This window comes from Gigantopelta aegis, chromosome 14 (genome assembly GCF_016097555.1).
Source record: "Gigantopelta aegis isolate Gae_Host chromosome 14, Gae_host_genome, whole genome shotgun sequence".
In the NCBI taxonomy this organism is placed as follows: domain Eukaryota; kingdom Metazoa; phylum Mollusca; class Gastropoda; order Neomphalida; family Peltospiridae; genus Gigantopelta; species Gigantopelta aegis.
The window spans coordinates 47434006-47459669 of NC_054712.1; the positions used below are offsets into that span (position 1 = coordinate 47434006).

The 25664-nt window shown below is 36.5% G+C and overlaps 1 protein-coding gene across 1 annotated transcript; it reads left to right on the top strand.

The window, feature by feature from the left end:
- The first annotated feature begins 136 nt into the window (after positions 1–136).
- On the top strand, positions 137–22280 carry LOC121388673 (protein VAC14 homolog). The gene is made up of 17 exons (XM_041520119.1): positions 137–265; positions 3925–4075; positions 4639–4806; positions 5895–5957; positions 6643–6750; positions 7006–7115; positions 8261–8367; positions 9397–9535; positions 10166–10336; positions 10819–10945; positions 11448–11513; positions 12272–12495; positions 13973–14147; positions 16518–16636; positions 17654–17733; positions 18417–18570; positions 21701–22280. The coding sequence occupies exons 1-17, from the start codon at positions 165–167 to the stop codon at positions 21849–21851; spliced, it is 2214 nt and encodes a 737-aa protein (XP_041376053.1). The 5' UTR covers positions 137–164; the 3' UTR covers positions 21852–22280.
- The last annotated feature ends 3384 nt before the right edge of the window (positions 22281–25664 follow it).

Here is a 25664-nt window from a genome sequence, read left to right on the forward strand (position 1 = left end):
TACTAATGACAAATTAGATTATTTCAGAATTCTTGCAGCTAAGATGTATCCATTGCCATAATTTTATATATGTCATTTTGGCGACTAATTTATTATCACGTGATACTCAAAATGGCCACCATCAGTGTGACAGCAATATCCAGCTGATATTATATTCAAGTAAAATGAGCGAGAAAGATTATGCACCACTGAGTGCATCATGTATTCGAGCACTCAATGATAAACTGTATGAAAAACGCAAAGTTGCAGCATTGGAGATTGAAAAGTATGTACACAAAAAGGTCTTATATCGGTGCAAATAATTAAAGCATAATTATCATAGTGTAGCAGTATCAGATTTCTCAAACACAGAAAGGAAAACAGCTACGGGTGGGTCCAGACAATTTATTCGATGTCACACAAAATGAAGACAAGGAAAAACACCCTACAAGAACAATAAAACAACAATAAATATCACATCATAGAATACATGTAGAATCAAAGTATAAAATAATTTACGTATACATATAACATTTATATCACAATTTAAGCAAATGTATATCTTTTAATCATATTCATCTCATCATAAAACTAATGTAAATTGAATTATCCTGCTTTAAATCCTAAGTATTTAATGCCAAACTAAAAAAACATTTGATAACATAAAGCAAATACATATAATAAGTACTCTTGATGAACATGACAAATACAACTGGTCATATACCATAATTATACATGAAAAACTGATATTTGACAAACATAATACATAAAAAAACACCTCATACCAGGTAGATGACACCTGGGTGTAAGATAAACTGGATTCTCCAGCACACAGAAAGAACAGGACAATCTACAATTCAAATACAAGACATATAAAAGAAAATATTGACAATCACATATCGTTAAACACGATGAACTAAAACACATACACATACAAATACACATACACAATTAACATGACATTCAGATTGTAGGTTTTCTTTAAGCCAGCTATCTTGAACAAATATTAATTCAATGTAATTTAATGTATATACCAAATATAAATACTCATTACTTTATACATTCATAAAGTAATTAAACAATAACTAGCCACAGTACTTTCTAAGGGTGTTAACTAACAATGCATGTATACAAAACATACATATATTAAATAAAACAAAATACAGACTAACCTTTCAGATAATATCCACTTTCAAATAATACTTAAAGTTCCACCTTTAAAAATGAAATCTGGCCTGACAATATAATCTTAGCAGGAGAAATAAACCTGAACACTAGAGACAAGTTGTTTTATTCCCTGATGGGCTTGGGAGAGGAGTTTGAGAACAATAGTTAACATGCAAGGCAAGTAACGTGCGTTAGTACAGTGTAAGCTGAAAGAAACGATTACCACAATTACAAGGTACCAGCCTATTGTTTGACATAACCTGGCTAAGGATAAAATAAAACATTAGTTACACAATAAGCTGACAGCAGGCAAGCTGTAAATAAAAACATACATTAATTACAAAAGCTGATAGCAGGCAATATCTGCAAAGTAAACATTAAATACAAATCCTAACTAAAACAAATACCACATACTTCCACAATAGTTTGGTTACTTGTAATTAACAATAACATATTTATTGTCAGTCATCTTGGAAAGAGTTCGATCCGTACCCATCTATATCAAAGGCTCTAAAAACTAACCCTATCCCTATAACTACCCAAACCACTGAAAGAGGGGTATGGGTCGATCTCATGCCGTCATGTAGCCCAAGTACTCTGACTGTAAGAGAGCTAGATGGACATTTGGACATAAATACACTCTCATTACAGTCAGAGACCAAGCTATGTATTTTTTTGGCAATTCCCAACAACCAAAAAGTTGGCAAAGATTTCCGCTCTAATATCACAACAATCCTACTTTTACATCGATCATTTTCGAGTTAATTGATTAAAAAAAATCCACATATTGATCACTAATACACACACTACAGAAATAAACTCGACAGCACCCACATTCAGCTATGCTTCGGAAAACTCCAGACAGCAGAATTCTAAGTTCGCTGACCTATATCATGACATTGCGTCACATGATCACCCACTCAGCCATTCCGTCTACTAGGCGGAATCGCCCAGTGGGCGATCACGTGATCTATGTCATGAAATAGATGGCAGAGCTTTGTAATTCTTGCGACGGAGTGTCACGAAGCGTAGTTGAATTTGGGTGCTGTTGACTTTCTTTCTGTAGTGTGTGTATTAGTGATTAATATGTGGATTTTTTTTTAATCAGTTGACTCGAAAATGATCGATGTAAAGGTATTTGACGTCAAACATAGGATTGTTGTGGTATTAGAGCGGAAATCTTTGCCAACTTTTTAGTTGTTGGGAATTGCCAAAAAAATACATAGCTTGGTCTCTGACTGTAATGAGAGCATATTTATGTCCAAATGTCCATCTAGCTCTCTTACAGTCAGAATACTCGGGCTAGCCTTCATGTTGTCATGTGTATACACTACTATAAATTGTTTATGTATATATTCCTCATATAACAGTGTTCAAAGGCCTGAGTGTTAAATTTAATACATTCTTCTCTTCTTGAAAAGTAATATTGACACTCATTTACAAGCACAGCAAATATTTACCCAAACTACTTGTACTTTGCCATTCTAGAGGTAGACGGACATTTGGATGGTTATGATCGCTCTTTCAACTAGAAATAATTATAGCGCAAACAACTCTAATGCAAAAACATCTCTATGTTTGACACTAAATACCATTACATTGAAATTTTTTAATTCAGCCGATAATAAATATTTCACATATTAACCACTAATACACACACTGCAGGAAGAAACCTGATGGCACCCCCTTTTAATAATGTTTCAATTAAATATGTAGGTGCTCACAATGTTTCTAGCTGAAATGAAGTATTTGTTGAGCCTCGTAAATGTTGTCCCAGTCATCCTCACTGTAATCCTAAATATTGAAAGAAGATCCACTAGAAAATTAGCTTGATAATAATATTCCCTTTCCCTGTCCATCCCACTTTCATTTGAACTCTTAAGACATCTTGATAGTTCATTGTGTAGTGAGTTCCTTGCAGCAAGTCACTGCTATTTATAGGATTTTTTTTTTTTTTTTTGGTCCATTACAATTCCACTAAATGCCCTTGGTAGACCCATTCTGTGATTGTTTTTGTTTTCCACATACCAATCAGTACTACACAACTATTAAAGGATAGAGAAGATGCATATGCCTTTGCTGCTAATGTTAAAATGTAGCAGGCTTCCTCTGAAGGCTGTGTCGAAATTATCAATTGTTTGATATCCAGTAGCAGTCCTCTATGATTAATCAATGTGCTCTATTGGAGTTGTTAAACACAACAAATGTCAAACCGTACAGTAGAAAGGTGGGTGTGTAACTGCAAGATGCATGTTGCCATCCTCAGTAGTGTGGTTGTGAAGCTCCCTGGCTAGCTCTGCTACTTGGCAAATTCACCAAAATATTTTTATGTAATGATTGCTATTTTGTTACAAAATAATATACCCGGTAGAGTTTTAATGGTTATATAGTTGGCAAAATTTTCTTCTCAAACAAAGCTAGCCCTGTAAAGTCATCAAATTATGCTAGATCTAGGCACTATGCTAACAAGCCACTGTATTTCAAATTTTATGCGACATTCTTTTTTGCTTCCATGCCCCATGATCATCAATACCAATGTGAAACAATTTTTTCGCTAATCACAGTAATTATTGCTTATGTTATATGATAATGGATAACTGATTTTCATTTCCATAATTTTGCCAATACACTACCAACTCACAACCAGAACTGATAGTGTCTGTGAAGTCCAGTGGTGTGGCTTGAATCCTGGTACTGTTCCTACCCAGAATGAGCTATTGATTTATTTCAACATGACATTCATTATGTAAGTTGATCATGTCTTTTTTTAATTTTCAGAATGGTGAAAGACTTTGCAACTGCTAATCAAATAGATCAAATAAAGAAACTGTTAAAAGTGCTCGGTGATGACTTTGTGTACTCTCAGAATCCTAATACCAGGAAGGGAGGTCTGATTGGATTAGCTGCGACCTCAATTGCTTTAGGAAGGGTGAGTACTGTCAGAATTGCTGTCCGCAGTGATGTAGTGGTTAAGCTATCATACCTAACTTAAGGCTGAAAGGTATTGGGTTCACACCTTGATACTGGCTCTTACCCAGAACAGGTTTTAATGAGTCAGTGGTTAGGTAGATGTCAGGCCACTTCACCAACTCTCTCTCTCTCTTCTCTCACTAACCATCAACCGCCGTCCTGGACAGACAACCCAGATTGCTGAGATATGTGCCCAGGACAGTGTGTTTGAACCTTAATTGGATATAACCACCAAAAATACAGTCTTCACCAGGAAAGGTGAGTGATCACTCCCTCCCCTCCCACCCCACCCCACTCACCTGGAAAGTTTTAGGAAAGAAGCAAATTGATAGTCTTGCAAAGAGTTTTTAAAAATTAATTTAATAGATTTCATTTGAAACTTCATCTGATTGCTCATCTAGCACCATTTTAGGAGAGTGATCTTCAGCTTGCCTTGATTTTGCTCATGGTGAAGACTGAACATACGATAATATGGTTGAATGATGAGTAATATATAATTCAGTATGTTTTATGTGTTTCTAGGACTCTTGCAGCTACATCAATGAGCTGGTGAAACCGGTGATTTCGTGTTTCCATGATTCCGACAGTCGAGTGCGCTACTACGCATGCGAGGCTCTCTACAACATCGTAAAGGTGTCACGAGGATCTGTCCTGCCTTTCTTCAATGAGATATTTGACGGACTCAGTAAGGTGAGCTTGTTGTTTAGTTTCCAGTATTTGCTTTTGGATGACACAGCAAACAACATACACGTACATTTGAAGCAATACATGGATCTTTCTTTCTCATTGTTATAGGTCAGGGCTCGACATTGCCGTAGCTGGGATATGGTTTGCCATAGGTCAGGGTTTTTTCCTATGCCAGGTGTTTTTTTACCGTTGGATAAAAATTATTGTCTGTGAAACGGATACGATGCCATGTACTTTTTGGTTTTTAATTTTTCTGTTTATTTGTTGTAAAACTTACTGGTTTAAAACTGCAGTAGGTGGTCTCAATATTTCCACAGGTAACAAATTCTTTGGTTAAGAAGGTTAAAGATTTTGAACATAAAGTACCTAGAGATATTTCATGTTTTTTGTCAAATATGATTTTTATCTCATCGAGTGAAATTTGCAATCATATCTCATGAGTCACGCTTGTGCAACGAGTGTGATATGATTGCAAACTTCACGAGATGAGATATAAATCATATTTGACAAAAAACATGAACTTTCCTATTTATTATATAACTTGGCAATTTACCTTTATTTTTAAAATGCCAGCAGCAAAATAGTTCATGCTTTCTTACATTGAAGATAACACTTTCTACAGTGACGATAACACATTTCAGAGTGAAATAGTGAAATTTGCACTCTAAAATGTGTTATCGTCACTGAGTAACTGATAACACTTTTATTTCTCTGATATTTTAAGAGATTTCACTAAATGTTGTATAATAAAATGTAAATATATTGTATACAAATTAATATAATCCGCCAAATTTGTGAAGCCTGTCTTTCTCAAATGCAAGGGTTTAAGTACTGTAGATATATAGTTACATGTGTGCAAGACAAATATGGTCCTAAATGTTTTATATTACAGTTGTGTTTTTCACTTACAACTGTGTTGATGTGTTTTTGAACAGCAATTATATACACAATTTGTCACATGTTATCAACAAACATTGCCATTTAATAGCAAAATTTTTATAAATTAACACATTGTGTGTCAAATTTCCTTGTGTAAATATGAAATTAAATTATTGAAAATTTTTAATGTTAAAAAAATGTCTTTCTTTCAGTTGTCAGCTGACCCAGATCAGAATGTGAAAAATGGAGCTGAACTTTTAGACCGGTTAATAAAGGTATGTAAAAATATTGAGTTATTCTTAGCAGTTACAACTGTCCATCATGAATACCTCATTTCTATCTGCTGTCTTATTAATTAATTCATATTTGTCCGTCTTGCATTGTTCATTAAGTCCCATTAGGCTATTTCTCGCTCTAGCCACAACTGGTATATCAGTTAAAGGCTATCCTGTCTGTGGGATGGTTCATATAAAAGATCCCTTGCTACTAATGGAAAAATAAAGCAGGTTGCCTCTCTAAGACTATAACTCAAAACTACCAAATGTTTGACATCCAATAGCCGATGATTAATAAATAAATGTGTTCTAGTTGTGTCGTTAAAGAAAACAAACTTCTTTTTTGTACATTAAGTATATTTTATATATTGTGTTCTCGGTAGTACATGCTTTTGACACCAATCCATCATTCTATTCAGGGCTAGCTCTGGGTGATCAGAAAATTTCACCAAATTATCTAAAAAATGCAAAATCTATAGCTATTTTCTAACAAAATATCAATTATTACACAAATTATTTTCACCAAATTAAAATAAAATTTGCCAATTGTTTCTAAAATTCGCAATTGGCGAATTTGACGAGTGGCAGAGCTAGCCCTGCTATTGCTATGGTAATGTTTAGTTTATGAGCTGGTAAAATGCAATCAGTGTTTGTGTTATAATGCTGTGTCTGTTTTACACTGTAGGACATTGTAACAGAGAGCTCCTCTTTCAACTTGGTGGCGTTCGTCCCACTTCTGAGAGAAAGAATCTACACGAGAAATCCAAGTGCCCGCCAGTTTGTTGTTTCATGGGTAATCATTTGTCTTTTTATTATTAAAAACTAGATAGTTATCAATTTGTTTTTGTAATTAGGATGCAGAGTTTGACTTTCATGGGAATTGATTTAAGGGCCATAACTCTGCCAAACATGGAATTTATCCATGTTAGATATAGTTATGACCCTTACACTTAGGCAATTTGTGGGCCATGTATTGCTTTTAGGAGTACTCTCATAATGCTTGTTTTAAAAGAGCTAGTTTAATTCTTGAGCTGTGTTTGTGTTACAGATTCAGGTCCTGGATGCTGTTCCCGACATCAACATGCTCGTCTTACTGCCGGAGATCCTAGACGGTCTCTTTCAGATCCTCGGGGACACCAGTCACGAAATAAGGAAGATGTAAGAGGATTCTGTTATTGTTACCGCTTGCTCTTTATTTCAAAGTGAAAACTATTTGTTTATTATGGCAATAAACACATTGTGAAATAGACGAACTTTAAGACTCCGTCATAATTCTAGATAAACTATTTATTTGACTTCTTGCTTGTTAGTGCAGAACTGTATTGCATTTATTTCATTTCATTTTAACTTATTTTCATGCTTATATCCAGTTATGGTTCAAGCACGCTGTCCTGGGCACACACCTCAGCTATCTGGGTTGTCTGTCCAGTACAGTGGGTTAGTTGGTTATTGGTTAGTAAGAGAGAAGAGGGTGGAGTGGCCGTACACCTACCCATTGAGCCCTTAAGAGCTCGCTCTGGGTTGGAGCCAGTACCGGTGGGTTGGAGCCGGTACCGGGCTTCGATCCCTGTATCCCGAGGCCTGTACTTTATTGCAACAAAGGCTAAATAGAAGCAAGGGAGATAATTAAGTTTGGTATTTAGTAAGATTGTTTTTATTTTAAAGTTAAAGGTAATGGACAAATGGTTAAAAATGAAAACTTATAAGTCATAATTCTGAATAAGATCTGAGAAAACAGTTACAGTGATGTATTTTAGTGTATTTGAGTGTTTCATTATCTTACATGAATGAAAACGTTTAGTCACTTTATATATGTATATTTATTAATAATTATATAATTTTTTATTTTTAATGTAAATAAATACAGTAGAATCTTGTTGGGTTAAACTCGGAAGGGTCGATTATACCGCAATGCGTGAAACAAAAAACGAAGTCCCAAGTTACACTTACACATTGTTGACCAAATGGTTAGGTCGAACTACCCATTAGGTCAAACACTTTCTCAAGCACCGACAGGGTTCGAGCCAATGGGATTCAACTGTATATTCATATGATTGGCTTTCTTTGAAACCCAGTAGCCGATGTTTATTTTGGTTCTGGATTGTCATTAAACATTTATTCATTCATTCATTCATTCATTCATTCATTCATTCCTTTATACATATATAGCTAAATAAAATCACTGCACGTTTCTATCTGGTTCAGGTGTCTGGGTGTCCTTTGTTTGACACCCATTAGCCGATGTGTATTTTGGTGCTGGGTTGTATGTAAATAAAAGCACTGCACGTTTTTATCTGGTCCAGGTGTCTGGGTGTACTGGATGAGTTCCTTGCAGGCATTCACAGATCTAAGAATGGAGTCAACTTCACCGGAATGGCAAACATTCTTATTATACACAGTCAGAATGCGGGTAAGGGCTGGTTCATAATTCATCATATGGGGGATGTGGGAGGTATGGGGGAGGCAAGAGGTATGGGCAAGGTGGGAGGTATGGGGAGGTGCGACAGTTACTGTAAATATTATTTTATGCCTTGTGAGTCAGCTGCATATTTGGTCTAATTTGGTTAATCATGAATACTGTAAAGAGGAAGGAAATGTTTTATTTAACGATGCACTCAACACATTTTATTTATGGTTTTATGGCATCAGATGTCGCCACTTCATGGGCTACTCTTTTTGATTAGCAGCAAGGGATCTTTTATATGCACCATCACATAGACAGGATAGTACATACCACAGCCTTTGTTACACCAGTTGTGGAGCACTGGCTGGAATGAGAAATAGCCCAATGGGTCCACCGACGGTGATCAATCCTAGACTGACCACGCATCAAGCAAACGCTTAACCACTGGGCTACGTCCCGCCCACTGTAACCGGGATTACTATTGCAACTGTTACACTATTGTTTTGGGTCAAATATGAACTGTAAGGTAAATATCACGAACCACCAGTATCACTTTAAACACACTCTGACCTGAAAAATAATCTAAACATTTTGTTATTTGAGGTTTGGCACAAACGATGAGAAATTTATACTTACATTTTCCCCCCACATTTTAAAATTTTAAAAATGTGTTACCACTCAGCCTATGTGATCATTTCTGGAAGTAGCAGCAGATTGTATCGCTAAAGATGACCCTAATGATCAATTTCTAAGAAAGACACTAACAAAAATATTTATAATGTAATGCACCATTTTTTAAGTGATTTACCTGTTAGCTTAGAGAAATAGTAACATCGTTGTATAACTATATAACTAACTTTTATAGAAAAAAAGAGTGTGTTCATTTTAAAATAAGACTGATACCACAAATTATGAATACAATACATGTCAGTTGTACCTTCTCAACAATTGAACCCCATTACAAAAATGTAATATTTTCACCTCATTCACCCATTTATACATAATAAGTATTATTAATAATGTTTCTTGTTCCAGATGACCTGATACAGTATACAGCAATCACATGGTTACGAGAGTTCATTGCCCTTGCGGGGAGAACAATGTTACCCCACCTGTCTGGGATCCTCAATGCTACCCTACCGTGTCTTTCATACAGCGACAACACCAGAAAAAAGTAAAAACTATAATATAATATGATACGATGTGATATGATATGATACGATACGATACGATACGATACGATACGATACGATACGATACGATACGATATATGATATCATATGATACAGATATAGAGCAAACACTTGAGAAAGATCGTGAAGATTTTTCACAAGTTCTCATTATATAGTGAACTTCAAGGAAAATGCACCACTCAATTTTCAATTTTTATTGCTACAAAACACTCAATAACCTGAAGCTGTAAATATACAAATTGTGAGTTATTTATTGCCTACCAGAATACATCCAGCTATACAAAATCAGTTAAATGTATTATATTTCTTTTCATATCCTTTATTCAATGACAAGTCTGATTGGTGCCTTTGCATATATTTAGCAAAAACATTAAAAACTGGTAATGACATCACTAAACTCGAACATTATTTTTTTATATTATTTTTTTTAAATATTAATGATATAAACAACATGTGTGGGTGAGTGTACGAATTAAGTATATCACTCAGATGCTGATTGTTAATTTTAGTATTATTTTTGCCGTGTTCAACAGTTTAAAATGGTTCAACTTTGATGATACAGTTTTAGTTGTTTATTTCTGCTGCTCATTTTCCACGATATTTCCTCACAGAGTGCGTGATGCAGCAGAAGCCCTGAGTGTGAGTCTTCACAAACTGATAGAAATCCAGGACGACCAACCGACGCCGATCATGGAGTCGACAGGGGAGGCCACTCTTGGAGCAGGCGATGATGTAAAGAAGTTACCCGAGAATTCAGCAGATGCTGACCCACAGGAACCAGGGTAGGATGGATAGAATATTTGCTGACAGATAATAAGTAGTTTTGAAGTGTTTTGCTGAAGTAGCTTAGTAGGTAACATAGTTTCTTGAGTTGTATAAAGTCTTGGAATCAATGCTTCCCCCCTCCCTCCCCCTTTACCCCTGAATACCTACAATGGATTATCTTTCTTCTAAGTACTTTTGGGTACACTCGTTTAGCAATTCTACAAATTTGAATAATCAGAATCCCAAATAAGTGACACAGAATTTAATTCTAACTTGCTTTTGCCAACTTCAAAATTTGGAAATTGGCATATATTACATTTTGGAAAGGAACTCTTTATATGTACATACACACATGTATGAGGAATTATGGTGTTCAAGTATTCAAGCTAAGTAAAATGGGATGTTTATGAACAAATTAATTAACCTTACAAGTTAATTCGAGTTGAGAAAACAATATGTATAGTTGCTGAGTCATCATGGTTGGACTATTTCTCTTCAGTGCAATCCAGATGGATATCCTATCTGTTCTGGACGTCCTACAGAAGATGCTAGGACATGAAGCAGTCCAGACCAGAGTTGCTGCCCTTCGCTGGTTCAGCCTACTCTTTTCGAAAACTCCAAACAAGGTACGTATAATATTTTTGGTAAGTTTCATATTTTGTTTTATTGTCCTCTATGTGTTCACAAAAGTGACTTTATATTTTAAATTATTTATTAGTAATTAAAATAGATCATGTCATTGTCTGAAAATAACATTTAAAATTTTTCATTTTTGTATTATGTATTTTTATATGAAGATTCAATTGGTCTGATATAGGATACAGCAAACTGAAATTGTGTCATTTAATTATTTGATGTTTTAAGTGTCATTATTTTCAAGGAAAGGAAGGAAATATTTTATTTAACGATGCACTCAACACATTTTATTTACGGTTACATGGCATCAGAAAGACATTCCATTGATTACTCTATAAATTTATTTCTCTTTGTTTCAAATAAAAAGTTAGTCGTACATTGAATATTGAGATTTGCCAGGATAAATGTTTTGAGATCAAATTCTTGTAAAATATATTCTCGTGAATTTTAATGTTTAGTTTTAACTTTTAATGGTTATAATTTTACCTTCAGGCATTCAAGCATATCGGAGAATTCTTTCCCCTGTTGTTGGATACATTATCCGATCCTTCAGATGATGTAAGTTGTCTTAGTTTACCAGCCTCAGTGGTTTCATGGTGAGGCCATCAGACATAAGGCTGGTAGGTACAGGGTTCACAGCCCGGTATCTGCTCCCAGAACAAGTTTTAACGACTCAATGGGTAGGTGTAAAACCACTACACCCTCTTCTCTCTTACTAAACACTAACAACTAACCCACTATCCTGGACAGAGAAACTCAGATAGCTGAGGTGTGTGTCCAGGACAGCATGCTTGAACTTTAATAAGCACGAACATAATTTGAAGATAGAAAGAAAGTCTTAGTTTATTTTAAAACATTTGTAAATAACGAGGTAGGTTTTTTTTCCAGGTTTCCTCTAACTTTTAATCCTTTGACTAGAGCACATTGATTTATTAATCATTGACTGTTGGATGTCTAACATTTGATTAATTATAAATAAATGCAGTCTAAAGAGGAAACCTGCCACATTTTTTCCAATAGCAGCAATGGATCTTTTATATGTACTTTTTCACAGACAGAACATTGCATGCTTTGCCATGGTGCAATGGTTGTTATGGGAACCCAATGTGCCTGTCAAGAAAGTTTGATCCTATATATATCAAGCACCTGAGGCCAGCACTCTACCACCTGGACTAAATCCTGATCCTTTAATAATTTTAAACAAAACCAGATTTAATAACTGTATAGCACTTAACTGAGATTTATACTTTTAAAATATCATATTCAGTATATTGATATTTCCTATAAAATTGTTCTGTAATGTTTTGTTTTTCCAGGTTGTATTGCTGGATCTAGAAGTGCTGGCCGAGATATCAGCACACCCGGCTGGTAACAACGTCAGCGACGACACGCTGGGCGTGACGGTGCCGGGACCGCTCAAACAGTTTGTGGATGTGACGCACGGTCTCAACCAGTGTTTTATCAAGTTCATCGTCCAGCTCCTGGAGATCTTCAAAAAGGACAGACAACTCCTGGAGGACAGGGGAGCTTTTGTTATACGGTCTGTTTCATTTGGTAACCCTGACATCAGCTCTTGGGACATTAAAAAAAAATAGAGTTTGGTTTCATAAAACAAGTTTAATTTCGTAAAACATTTCTTTAATTTTATTTTAAAACTCCTTTTCACATGTATTGCTGTTACATATATTTAAGAGACAGACACTGTCAATTTGTTTTTTTTTATATAAAAAACGCCACAAACATTTAACACAGAGACAAAGACATTTTTAGTATTTTTGAACATTACAAACATGGATGATGATGAGATGAATGGTGAAGCCGCAGTATTTTTATTTCGGTATGGGACTACTTGACAGGTCCGTGCTCCACGCATGCTGTCAGTTGAGCTATCTCAGTATCACCCGAGCCCGAGGTACACGGAACCTGTGGTGCATGCCGGGTAATCATCCCCCATGTGGGGTCATACACTCGTGAGACACACCCATAATCGCACCCATGAAGTGGGTGAAACTCTGTGTATGTGGCCTTACACCTACCCATTGAGCTTAGCGGTGCACTCACTCTGGGTGGGAGCCGGTACTGGCATGAAAAATCCCCCATTGCTTCAGGTGGGATACGAACCCAGTACCTACCAGCCAGAAGTCCGATGGCATAACCACTACACCACCGAGGCCAGTGTCAATTTGGATTTATTTGAAATACACACATGTACACAGACACACAAATGCATTCATGGGCACACTCAACATATATGTACATATATAATGGGCATTACATTTCCTTTCTGCCTATACACTTTATGGTCAGTCTGTTTGAATGCTGCTAATTTTGTTATAATCATATACTTTTCACACCCTGTTAAGGATCGATCTCCATTGGGCTATTTCTCGTTCTAGCCAGTGCCCCATGACTGGTATGTGCGATCCTGTCTGTGGGATGGTGCTTATACAAGATTCCTTGCTACTAATGAAAAAACAGGTTTCCTCTCTAAGACTATATGTGAAAATCACCAAATGTTTGACATCGGCTGATGATTAATAAATTAATGTGGTCTAGAGGTGTCATTAAACAAAACAAACTTTAACTTTCCTTAGGTATGTAGGATAGAGCTATCCCATTAAAGAAATGTAGGACAGAGCTATCCCATTAAAGAAATGTAGGACAGAGCTATCCCATTAAAGAAATTTATGAAAGATATTTCTGTCTTTCATATACTATAACATCATTGCGTTTAACAAGGGGAGTATTACGTCATTGTAATACATGACGTCATGATACCCGGTAATGTGAATTGGTGTTCTGAGTGTTCCCTTATTTGCTTCTCTGATGAACCAAAAATATTTAGGTTTATTTCAACCCCATTTAAATGATGTGGTTTTATTAAACAATCTTCAGCTCTCCTGTGATAAATATCATGGCAAACAGAATAAAGATGTTACTACTTGTGATTGAAAACCATATTACACCGTGGTACATGTGTTTAAAAGTATCATGTTAATGTTGTGTTCTGTGTCCAGACAGCTGTCTCTGTACCTGAGCGCGGAGGCATTATTCCGAAGTCTGGCCGAGATCATCTTGGTAGAGGAGGATATGAACTTCACATCGACCATGGTGCAGACACTAAACACAATCCTCTTAACATCGTCCGAGTTCTTTGACCTGCGCACAAATCTCAAGGATCTCAGTACAAAGGTGGGTGGGCAAACCTGTAACATATGATAATGTTGGGTTGTTTGTTTTTTTCATTTTTATTTTTACTGTAAAAATCCTTCATGATTTAAAATACCAGACGAGTAATAAATCACTCGCCTCATAAGCTCCTGGTGAGTGATTAGCATTTCACAGGAAACATGTTGAGTATAGCATGCTTATTGATGAAAGACATTTTGAATAGCACAAACATAAACCATAAATGAAAATGATTCTGACTTACAGTAACAATAATAATAACAACTCATCAGTGATTTTGCCATGGCAGTATGGAATTGAATGCAACCACAGTCAACAGATGGTATGAGGGGCCTCCCAAAGAAAGGAAATGGGTTAAGTTTAGGGATAGGGTTATGAAAATCACATACATGTACTTGTCAACTTTCACGCATTTGGCGTGAGTCTCACGCATTTGTAACAAACATCACGCTCTCACGCAACATTACTATAATCTCACACTTTTTCTCAAAATAAAAATATTTTATAATCGTGGTTTATATTTTAGAGCTGAATGGAATTATATGCTGATTATGCAGGTCTCTGAAATCGTTACTTATTAATAATAATACATCATATGGAACTTGTCCTCGGTTCAATACCAACGTATTAATTAGTGAAAGTTGCACTCACTCGATTTTTTTTTTAGAGATTTCCATTTTGGACTTAAACAAACAAAAACTTCACTCGGGATTCGACCAAGAGCTTGCAGTCCTTGGACACTGATTTTTAATTTTCTCATGCCTAAGAATTGCCACAGGTTGACAGCTCTGAAATCATACAGTAATGTTAAGAGTAATTCATTTTGTTAAAAGGTGAACTAAAAAAATAAAATCTGCAAAAAAATTTGGGTGTGGTACCATACCTGTTTTACCCTCTGGCAGAAACCATGCTCATGGTTGCATCAACTACTGGGGCTGGTTAGGGTTAAATCAGATTCTATTTAAATAACCAGTGGAAAGAGCTTTGTTACCATATTTTAGGTGGATGATAAATAAGGCTTCTGATGTGCTGAGAAAAGCTGTTTTCTGTTTTACTGTCTGTACAAGTGCTGAGGAGGCATGTTTAGCAGGGACTGTGTTTTTGCGCATAATGTCAGATGAATGTGATATGATAGAAGACGATGGTACCAGTCAAATAGTTCTTGAGCGCTCGGTTTCCTGAACATGTCACAGTCACATGGTTACTGATATTTTCTTGTTTTCTTCAACAGGAGATCGAGTTGATCTCAATGTTTTTTTGTCTGTACAAATTCTGGTGTTACAGTCACTGTTTCCACAGTTACTGGGTTTTTTTTTTTTTTAACAGGAGAGCTCTTTTCTGTTTCATCTACATTGAGGGGGCGGGACATAGCCCAGTGGTAAAGCACTCGCTTGATGCGCGGTCAGTTTAGGATCGATCCCCATCAGTGGCCTCATTGGGCTATTTCTCGTTCCAGCCAGTGCTCCACAACTGGTGTAACAAAGGCCGTATTATGTACTATCCTGTCTGTGGGATGCATATAAAAGATCCCTTGCTGCTAATCAAAAAAGAATAGCCCATGATGTGGCGACAGCGGGTTTCCTCCCTATATCTGTGTAGTCCTTAACCATATGTCTGATGCCATATAACTGTAAATACAATGTGTTGAGTGCGTCGTTAAATTAAACATTTCCTTCCTTCATCTATATCAAGTGAAGCTGACATTTGCAAACTATTTGACAGGTGTCCAGTGCGTTCAGTTGGTTTTACATAAAGCAGACTAGCAAATGTTTTTCTGCTGGGTTTGGTTGAATGTTGCCCTCATGTCACAGTCACTGTTTCCGTGGTTACTGATGTCTTGTTGTTTTTCTTTAACAGGAGAGCTATCCTCGGTTTTGCTGTCTGTACAAGTGCTGGTGTCACAGTCACTGTTTCCATGGTTACTGATGTCTTGTTGTTTTTCTTTAACAGGAGAGCTGTTCTCTGTTCTGCTGTCTGTACAAGTGCTGGTGTCACGGTCACTGTTTCCATGGTTACTGATGTCATGTTGTTGTTTTTTTAACAGGAGAGCTGGACTGTTGCTTATGAAGCTTATAGAGTCTAGACTCAACTCTAATAGAGTCCGAGAGATTAATGTTATGACAACACCATACAAATTGTATACGTGTGATGTCATTAAAGATTGAGTCTGGACTCTTTAGTACGGGCCTTCCTCTTTATTTTGCTGTCTGTACAAGTGCTGGTGTCACAGTTACTGTTTCCATGGTTACATAAGTTTTGTTGTTTTTCTTTAACAGGAGAGCTGCTCACTGTTCTGCAGTCTGTACAAATGCTGGTCTAGCTCTATTTCTCTGTTTCCATGGTTACATATGTTTTGTGGTTTTTCTTTAACAGGAGAGCTGTTCTCTGTTCTGCTGTCTGTACAAGTGCTGGTGTCACAGCCCGGTTGCGGTCGTGTCTCTCTGTTACCTCACACAGAACTACAAACATGCCTGTCAGCTGCTCCAGTCATTGTATCCTTCCTTACTCCGTGATGTACCCAGTGGGCTATGGGGAGTACACTTTATTTAAATATTCATTAAACACCACCTGAATTGAATTGCAGACAAAAATACGCCTAGAAGTACATTTAGTTGTCCATGCTGGCAGAGTTGTAGGTAGTACTCAACCAAATAACTTCCAGCTGGGTCAAAGTTTGAGGTGCACCGAACTTCATGAAAAACCATGAACTCTATAAACTGGTTTATTTACATTTGACTTGTTTTTAAGGAATCTGCATACCATTGAACCCTGACATCAAAATACTTGTGTTGAATTAAGAAAACCTTCCCAAAAACAAAGTGCAAAAATGAGGAAAAGACAAGTAGATATCAAAATATTTTTTATACATAGGGAAATGTATACACAATCTTCATTTTGCACTGTGCACACTATATTAAATGGCGTGTGATATTAAACAAACCTAAATAAACAACAGTTTCACACCTCTGTCATTGTCAAAGTCTTGTCTGCTTCGCCGATTCATTGCATAAGAGTTTCGGTGGCATCATGTGACATGCGTCACTCTTGAAACAATAGCCCGGTTTATGGGAGTAGCTAAAGAATGTCAACATTAGACTACGTCATGCATTTAATCTCTTCTCAACAGAAATTGGCATGGATATTAATATTTGTTGGTTGATTTTGACAATAAAGTGAACAAGGTAAAACATTATTTCATCAAACCGATCCTACATTACAATGCACATGTGCAGAAGCCATTTCCCGTCAGTAGGCCGGTTCATGGTTTGTCGAGGGGGATACATGTATATTGGGACTAGATGATTAATCCCTTCTTCAGTTTAGAGAGGTCTCCAATTTAGAGGAGTAAACTTTGCTGGTAAAAGATGGGGAAAATCATGGGATTGTCAAATTTTTACGGCAATTCCAGTTTACTAAGGTTCTGGTTTTGAGGCCCCGGTTTCATTGTATTTCAAAATATACTGATAATATGGTTTCATTGTAATCTGAATGACCTTGACCTGTACCAGTGGCGATATCGAGGTGACAGTGGATTTTCTCAAAGAGATCGACAAGCTTGTTCAGCTCATCGAATCTCCAATATTTGCCTGTAAGTAAACATGGTGAAAACCATACAAGTTTTATAAAATTATCTTCTGTAAAGAGTGTTTTAAGTCACACATACTATAGTTCATCCCAGCTTCCAAGAACATTGTTTTTTGTGAATAATTTCAGTTTGATTTGATGTAAGAAGTAAAACTGTTTTAGAAATAACACAAAAAAAAACTTTTTTTATGTGCAATTTAGAAAACAGTCTGCTCAGAAATAAGTAACTTGTAGCACATATTATACTAAGAAAATGACTTTCCCTGGTGGGAAGAACTATAGACTCGTACATACTAGAAGGACACAATTCATAACTTTCTTGTTTACAGATTTACAGTAAAGACATTAGTCTTGTCTTAACAAAGTTTATTTTGTTTACGGACTTACAGTAAAGTCATTAGTTTTTTGTCTCAACAAAGTTTGTTGTGTTTACAGACTTATGACTCCACCTGCTGGACATGGACCACAACCAGTATCTGATAAAGAGTCTGTACGGTCTCCTCATGTTGTTATACAGTAAAGACATTAGTCTTGTCTTAACAAAGTTTGTTGTGTTTACAGACTTATGACTCCACCTGCTGGACATGGACCACAACCAGTATCTGATAAAGAGTCTGTATGGTATTCTCATGTTGTTATACAGTAAAGACATTAGTCTTGTCTTAACAAAGTTTGTTGTGTTTACAGACTTACGTCTCCACCTACTAGACATGGACCACAACCAGTATCTGATAAAGAGTCTGTACGGTCTCCTCATGTTGCTTCCACAGTCTGAGGCATTCAAGCTGCTCCGGTATCGACTTGAGTGCATTCCACATTTCCACTTCCAGCTAGAACAAGGGTAATTATAGGTCTAATATTTGTTTATACTGTCTCGAGTGCAATCCACATTTCCACTTCCGGCTAGAACAAGGGTAATTATAGGTCTAAATTATAGTGGGCTCAAAGGTATTATATATTTGTTTATACTGTCTCAAGTGCAATCCACATTTCCACTTCCGGCTAGAACAAGGGTAATTATAGGTCTAATATTTGTTTATACTGTCTCAAGTGCAATCCACATTTCCACTTCCGGCTAGAACAAAGGTAATTATAGGTCTAATATTTGTTTATACTGTCTCAAGTGCAATCCACATTTCCACTGCCAGCTAGAACAAAGGTAATTATAGGTCTAATATTTGTTTATATTGTCTCAAGTGCAATCCACATTTCCACTTCCGGCTAGAACAAAGGTAATTATAGGTCTAATATTTGTTTATACTGTCTCAAGTGCAATCCACATTTCCACTTCCGGCTAGAACAAGGGTAATTATAGGTCTAATATTTGTTTATACTGTCTCAAGTGCAATCCACATTTCCACTTCCGGCTAGAACAAAGGTAATTATAGGTCTAATATTTGTTTATACTGTCTCAAGTGCAATCCACATTTCCACTTCCGGCTAGAACAAAGGTAATTATAGGTCTAATATTTGTTTATACTGTCTCAAGTGCAATCCACATTTCCACTTCCGGCTAGAACAAAGGTAATTATAGGTCTAATATTTGTTTATACTGTCTCAAGTGCAATCCACATTTCCACTTCCGGCTAGAACAAAGGTAATTATAGGTCTAATATTTGTTTATACTGTCTCAAGTGCAATCCACATTTCCACTGCCAGCTAGAACAAAGGTAATTATAGGTCTAATATTTGTTTATACTGTCTCAAGTGCAATCCACATTTCCACTGCCAGCTAGAACAAGGGTAATTATAGGTCTAATATTTGTTTATACTGTCTCAAGTGCAATCCACATTTCCACTTCCGGCTAGAACAAGGGTAATTATAGGTGTAATATTTGTTTATACTGTCTCAAGTGCAATCCACATTTCCACTTCCGGCTAGAACAAGGGTAATTATAGGTGTAATATTTCTTTATATTGTCTCAAGTGCAATCCACATTTCCACTTCCGGCTAGAACAAAGGTAATTATAGATGTAATATTTCTTTATATTGTCTCAAGTGCAATCCACATTTCCACTTCCGGCTAGAACAAAGGTAATTATAGATGTAATATTTCTTTATATTGTCTCAAGTGCAATCCACATTTCCACTTCCGGCTAGAACAAAGGTAATTATAGATGTAATATTTCTTTATATTGTCTCAAGTGCAATCCACATTTCCACTTCCGGCTAGAACAAAGGTAATTATAGATGTAATATTTCTTTATATTGTCTCAAGTGCAATCCACATTTCCACTTCCTGCTAGAACAAAGGTAATTATAGATGTAATATTTCTTTATATTGTCTCAAGTGCAATCCACATTTCCACTTCCGGCTAGAACAAAGGTAATTATAGATGTAATATTTCTTTATATTGTCTCAAGTGCAATCCACATTTCCACTTCCGGCTAGAACAAGGGTAATTATAGGTGTAATATTTCTTTATATTGTCTCAAGTGCAATCCACATTTCCACTTCCGGCTAGAACAAGGGTAATTATAGGTGTAATATTTCTTTATATTGTCTCAAGTGCAATCCACATTTCCACTTCCGGCTAGAACAAGGGTAATTATAGGTGTAATATTTCTTTATATTGTCTCAAGTGCAATCCACATTTCCACTTCCGGCTAGAACAAGGGTAATTATAGGTGTAATATTTCTTTATATTGTCTCAAGTGCAATCCACATTTCCACTTCCGGCTAGAACAAGGGTAATTATAGGTGTAATATTTCTTTATATTGTCTCAAGTGCAATCCACATTTCCACTTCCGGCTAGAACAAAGGTAATTATAGATGTAATATTTCTCTTTATATTGTCTCAAGTGCAATCCACATTTCCACTTCCGGCTAGAACAAGGGTAATTATAGGTGTAATATTTGTTTATACTGACTCGAGGGTATTCCACATTTCCACTTCCAGCTAGAACAAAGGTAAAATTACACATCAAAGTTAAAGTTACTACATGCATTTACAAGTGGTATGCATGGTTATTTGCACACTTTTGATGTTTTGATTGACAGTCGATAGACCACTGTGACAGCACAAGGGTGTATTGGCTGTCAATCAAAACATCAAAAGTATGTAAATAACCATGCTCACCACCAGTAAGTTTGTGCAGTGACTGATTTGCGTCAAACCCATAGGTGATGATGTATACCAGCCTCGGTGGTGTCGTGATTAAGCCATCGGACTACAGGCTGGTAGGTACAGGGTTCGCGGACCGGTACCGGCTCCAACCCAGAGCGAGTTCTTAAGGGCTCAATGGGTAGGTGTAAGGCCACTACACCCTCTTCTCTCTCGCTAACCACTAACCAACTAACAACTAACCCACTGTTCTGGACAGGCAGCCCAGATAGCTGAGGTGTGTGCCCAGGGAAGTGTGCTTGAACCTTAATTGGATATAAGCATGGAAATAAGTTGAAATAAAATGATGATGTATAACGTGATAAAGAAGTTTGGTTCAGTGAGAGGTGGGGATTAAAACGTTTGCAGTTATATAAGATTTATTACATACCTATTCAATCTTACTGTTATAGTGATAAAGACATTTTCAAACCGTGTGATAAATTTATCTTGTATCACACATATGTGCAATCTGGACGGGAACTTGTAAATGGAGAATTCCCTTTTTATTTTTACTGGGGTTAGCACCTTTTTATTACCGACGTCATATCTTTTACAAATTATGTATTATACAAATACATAATTACAAATTATCGTATTTGAAACATTACACAAGATTGCTGCAGAGTATGATTCTTAATGTTAAGTAAATCCATGAAAGGAGGATTGATTAATAGATTTAAGAAAGTGTAGTCATGACATTAAATTAAAAAAACTTTTGTTAAAAATAAGGTACATAATAAATACAAAACTTCACATATGTTGTTTTCGCTTCCTTTTTATTACATTTATTTATTTTGCGCAAGAACATACCACTCAACAGCTACACGGTCTCATGGTGTATCTTATTTTCCTTTCCTTTCAGGTCAAAAGCCAGCTGTAAGGGTGAAGACCGGCCACTGGTTACTCAGATCGACTTTGACAAACTTCTGACACACTTCAACAAGGTCCAGGCTCAGCACCGAGAAGCCAAGATGGCGTTCAAACTGTCCGCAGTGAGGAACATCAAATTGTGATGTCCATTACAGCCTTTAGCTCCATTTTCATGTTACAGCTGAAATGTTTCTGGATTCCAAAATGATGGAAAATTATAGAATCTTGAAAATATGTAGTTCGAACATTGACAGAATTGTACCTAGTGGAAGACAAAAAGGGGGCAAGTTGCATCCCCAGAAAAACATGGAAAAGTGCTCTTTTTTAATTGAAAAGTGCTATTTTTGTCTGCCTGGGGAAGACTATCTATTACTGTTCCACGATTGTTTTTGCATTGCCACTCCACTTATTTTAGGCTAAGTAAGGCCCTGATGAAACCTGTGGGGTTTGTGTTAAAGGGACACACCCTAGTTACAGTTATTTGTTAACCATTACGGCGTTGTTTTTCGCTATTAAACCCCATTTTTCACAAATAAAATTGCACTTTACTTACATTTTATTATTTATAATACACATTTCCATTCACCTGAAGTGCTCTTTGGTAATCCTGATGTTTGTAAAACCACGAAATGCATTTTTTGCATTTTTTCACAAGATGTGCTATCGAGAAAAAAACGTTAAGCAAGCGAGGTCCAATCTATTTTTAGAGGGAATCTTCCTGTGTAGACGTCACAGATGTTGGTATACCACGTGACCGTTATCATTTTGGTTCGGTTTGTTTTCTCGTGCACGGTTCGCGCAATCAATATCCGATTTATTGTTCATTTGTGAGATTTTTCTTCACAGTTCGTGAACATTTTCAGTAACAATAAAGTTCAGACAAGTAAGTGTCTCAATACAAAATGTTACAAACCCTTAAAACCAATAATTTTGCTACGTCTTACGATATCTGGAGAGGGATAACAACCAGGACAGAACAGTTGGAACATGTCCAGGAGAGGTGAAAGTAACGCACCCCAAGTCTGTGCGCACTCTGTGAAATTTGTCGTGACGTAGGCATTGTTGTGCTTCGAGCGACATCTACCGGTGACATCAGAATACTAACTTTCAAAATTATTTCAAGCAATTTGGGACATAGGGATTCCCATGGTATTTATCGATATAAAACCTGCGTTATTCACTCCATTTGATAAAAACGTGATCTAAGTGTGTTACAGGTTTGTAGATTAACCAAATTATAATTTATTTTTGCTGGATGGAACTAGGGTGTGCGGTTTTAAGGTGATGCAACCAATACGATATGAGTGCCTCATACAAGAATAGCCGATTGCATAGAGCTCTACCATTGAAATTGTAATGTTGTTTTGTCACAGTCTGCTATTCTCTTGGCTTTTTTCATACGAGGCACTCGTATTGTGTGGTGTCACCTTTAGTCCTACAGGTTAAGACTTGGGAGTAATTCACACTTCCATTTATACTTAACACAAAGGCAGTTACACACATGATTATTCATGTTTAGTCTTGCATATCAAGACTAGCTATAGTTTTTACAAAGAAAGTGACACTGATGACGATATAATTGACATTATTGGAATGAATGAATTAATCAAAGAATGAATTATTTAATTAATGGATGTATGGATGAATAAATGTATGAGTCGGTGAAAACAAACTGGCCAGTGATTTTCGAAACTATCTTCATGCCAGGAAATAGTAAATCCATCATAGGCTACGATAGCTTCTAAAATATCGGCCCTGTGAAAAATGCCCCCCCACTCCTACCTGGTACTCCCATATATATATATATTCAACTGTTGATAAAAAGTGTTGTGCAATACTGCATCTGCTTTTGTTTTTGTGGTGTTTTTTTCATTATACATAATATCTAGTTATCAGGTGTCATCAATGACTGAATGTTAAAATGATTACTTTCATTCTAGAATGTCATCTAAATTAGTTTCTTTGATTGTTAAAGATCATGGTATGTGCTATCATGTCATCGAGAAAAGCTGCTAAGAAAGTGCATATAAGAGAACCCTGTGGGAAATTATATATTAAAAAAACCCTTGCTGTTGTTTACAAACGGTAGCGAGTGCGGTTGTAGCAAATATCTTCTCATAATTCACTTTCGACAATAGTTGCTGATTAAACAAGTCACTGTTTGCAAGGTGGGAGTCTTTGTATCTGAACCATATATTAAAAAATAACACTAAGAACATGGCTACCAGGGCCATAGCTAGGATTAATAGTCTAAAACTCCTTAAACGGCTAACAAGATAATTTTCTTTAAGTTTCTATAATTACTTTCGGGGGTGGGGGAGAACTGCCCCCCCCCCCCCCCCCCCCCCTTGTCCCCCTGCTAGCTACGGCTCTGATACTGAACACAAAAAGAAACCCAAACATCATTTTTAGCTGCAACATTGCTCTTTTATTATTTCACAGAATCGAGCATCTGTAATCAAGTAAACCTATAACTGTTCTGCATTTCTTTTGCTGTTTAAGTTTTTCTTCCATTGATGAATGATGTTATAACATAGTGAGGGTAGATTGCAGCTTTAAATAAGTGCATAGCCCAGTGGTTAGAGATGACATTCTAGTTCCAAGAAGACTGGGGCTGGATGTAGTTCAGTGGTAGAGTGCTCGCCTGAGATGTGAATGGTCAGAGGATCAAACACTGTCAGTGGACTAGAGTTTTTACTCATCTCAACCAGTGACCCATGACTGGTACATCAAAGGCTGTGGGATGTACTGTCCTGTCTACAGGAAAGTGCATGTAAAAGATCCCTTTCTGCGGTCATAAGGAGAAGCTTATGTGATGGCAGCATGCTGGACACAAAATACATGTAGTTGTAGTTCAAACATGTGCTGAGGTGTCGTTAAACAAATATTGCATTCCATTCCCAATCTTGCTCCAGCCAGTGCACCATGACTGGTATATCAAAGGCTGTGGTATGTGCTATCCTGTCTATGGGGTAGTGCATATAAAAGATCTCTTGCTGCCAATCGAAAAGAATAGCTCATGAAGTGGTGACAGCGGGTTTTCTTCCTCAATATCTGTGTGGATCTTAACCATATGTCCGACGCCATATAACCGTAAATAAAATGTGTTGAATGCTTCGTTAAATAAAACATTTCCTTCCTTCCATTCCCAATAGCTGTAGTTTAAAATGTGCTGAGGTGTTGTTAAACAAATATTATTTTTCTTCCCAAGAAGACAGGATTCAAACTGTGGCCAAACAACATGAAATATCTGTTAAGATATTTTCCTGCACATAACGTTGTTAATGTCATGATAGGTTGGTACTTACTGTCTGAATCGGATATGTTGGAATAATAAATTCAGAGAAAATTAGGGTGGACTTTTATAGTCATGACTAGTTCCTGCTTTTGTATTCTCGGTCTTCACAACTCTCTATCACACTATCCAATTCTAATTTTTTGTAACACACATGTACATAGTTGGGGTTTTTTTTATTTAAGGTGTCTAATAAAATTATACAACAGGTACAGACATGGATAGGAGAGGGGAGTGGGTTGATGGGGTTTGGCATAGACTGCTGATACACAGTTTCCATTTAAGTAGTTGTGTGTAGACCCCGAGCTCCTGCAAACAATTCTGGATCCATGCCTGCTTTCTTAACCTCTCAAAATTTAGGCATGACCAATCTGTGTGGTCCTTAACCATATGTCTGACACCATATAACCGTAAATAAAATGTGTTGAGTGCATCGTTAAATAAAACACTTTTCTTTTTCTTAGGCATGACCAAATCATGCTCTAATGTTCTACTCACTACTGCTAACAACTTAGCGATTTGGGCCAAGTTTCTGTGGGGAAAAAAAGTACCATTTCACTGGCTAAAAATTATCTACATGTACTAATGATATCAGTATTTACTGATTGCATGTTATTTGTATTAACTATGTCATGTTGTAGTACTATTAAGAGTTTAATGT

Coding starts and splice junctions, on each gene's coding strand:
- LOC121388673 (XM_041520119.1), top strand. CDS start 165: ATGAGCGAGAAAGATTATGCACCACTGAGTGCATCATGTATTCGAGCA. Junction 10,946..11,447: donor TTTCGAAAACTCCAAACAAG/GTACGTATAATA, acceptor TTTTACCTTCAG/GCATTCAAGCATATCGGAGA. Junction 11,514..12,271: donor TATCCGATCCTTCAGATGAT/GTAAGTTGTCTT, acceptor TTGTTTTTCCAG/GTTGTATTGCTGGATCTAGA.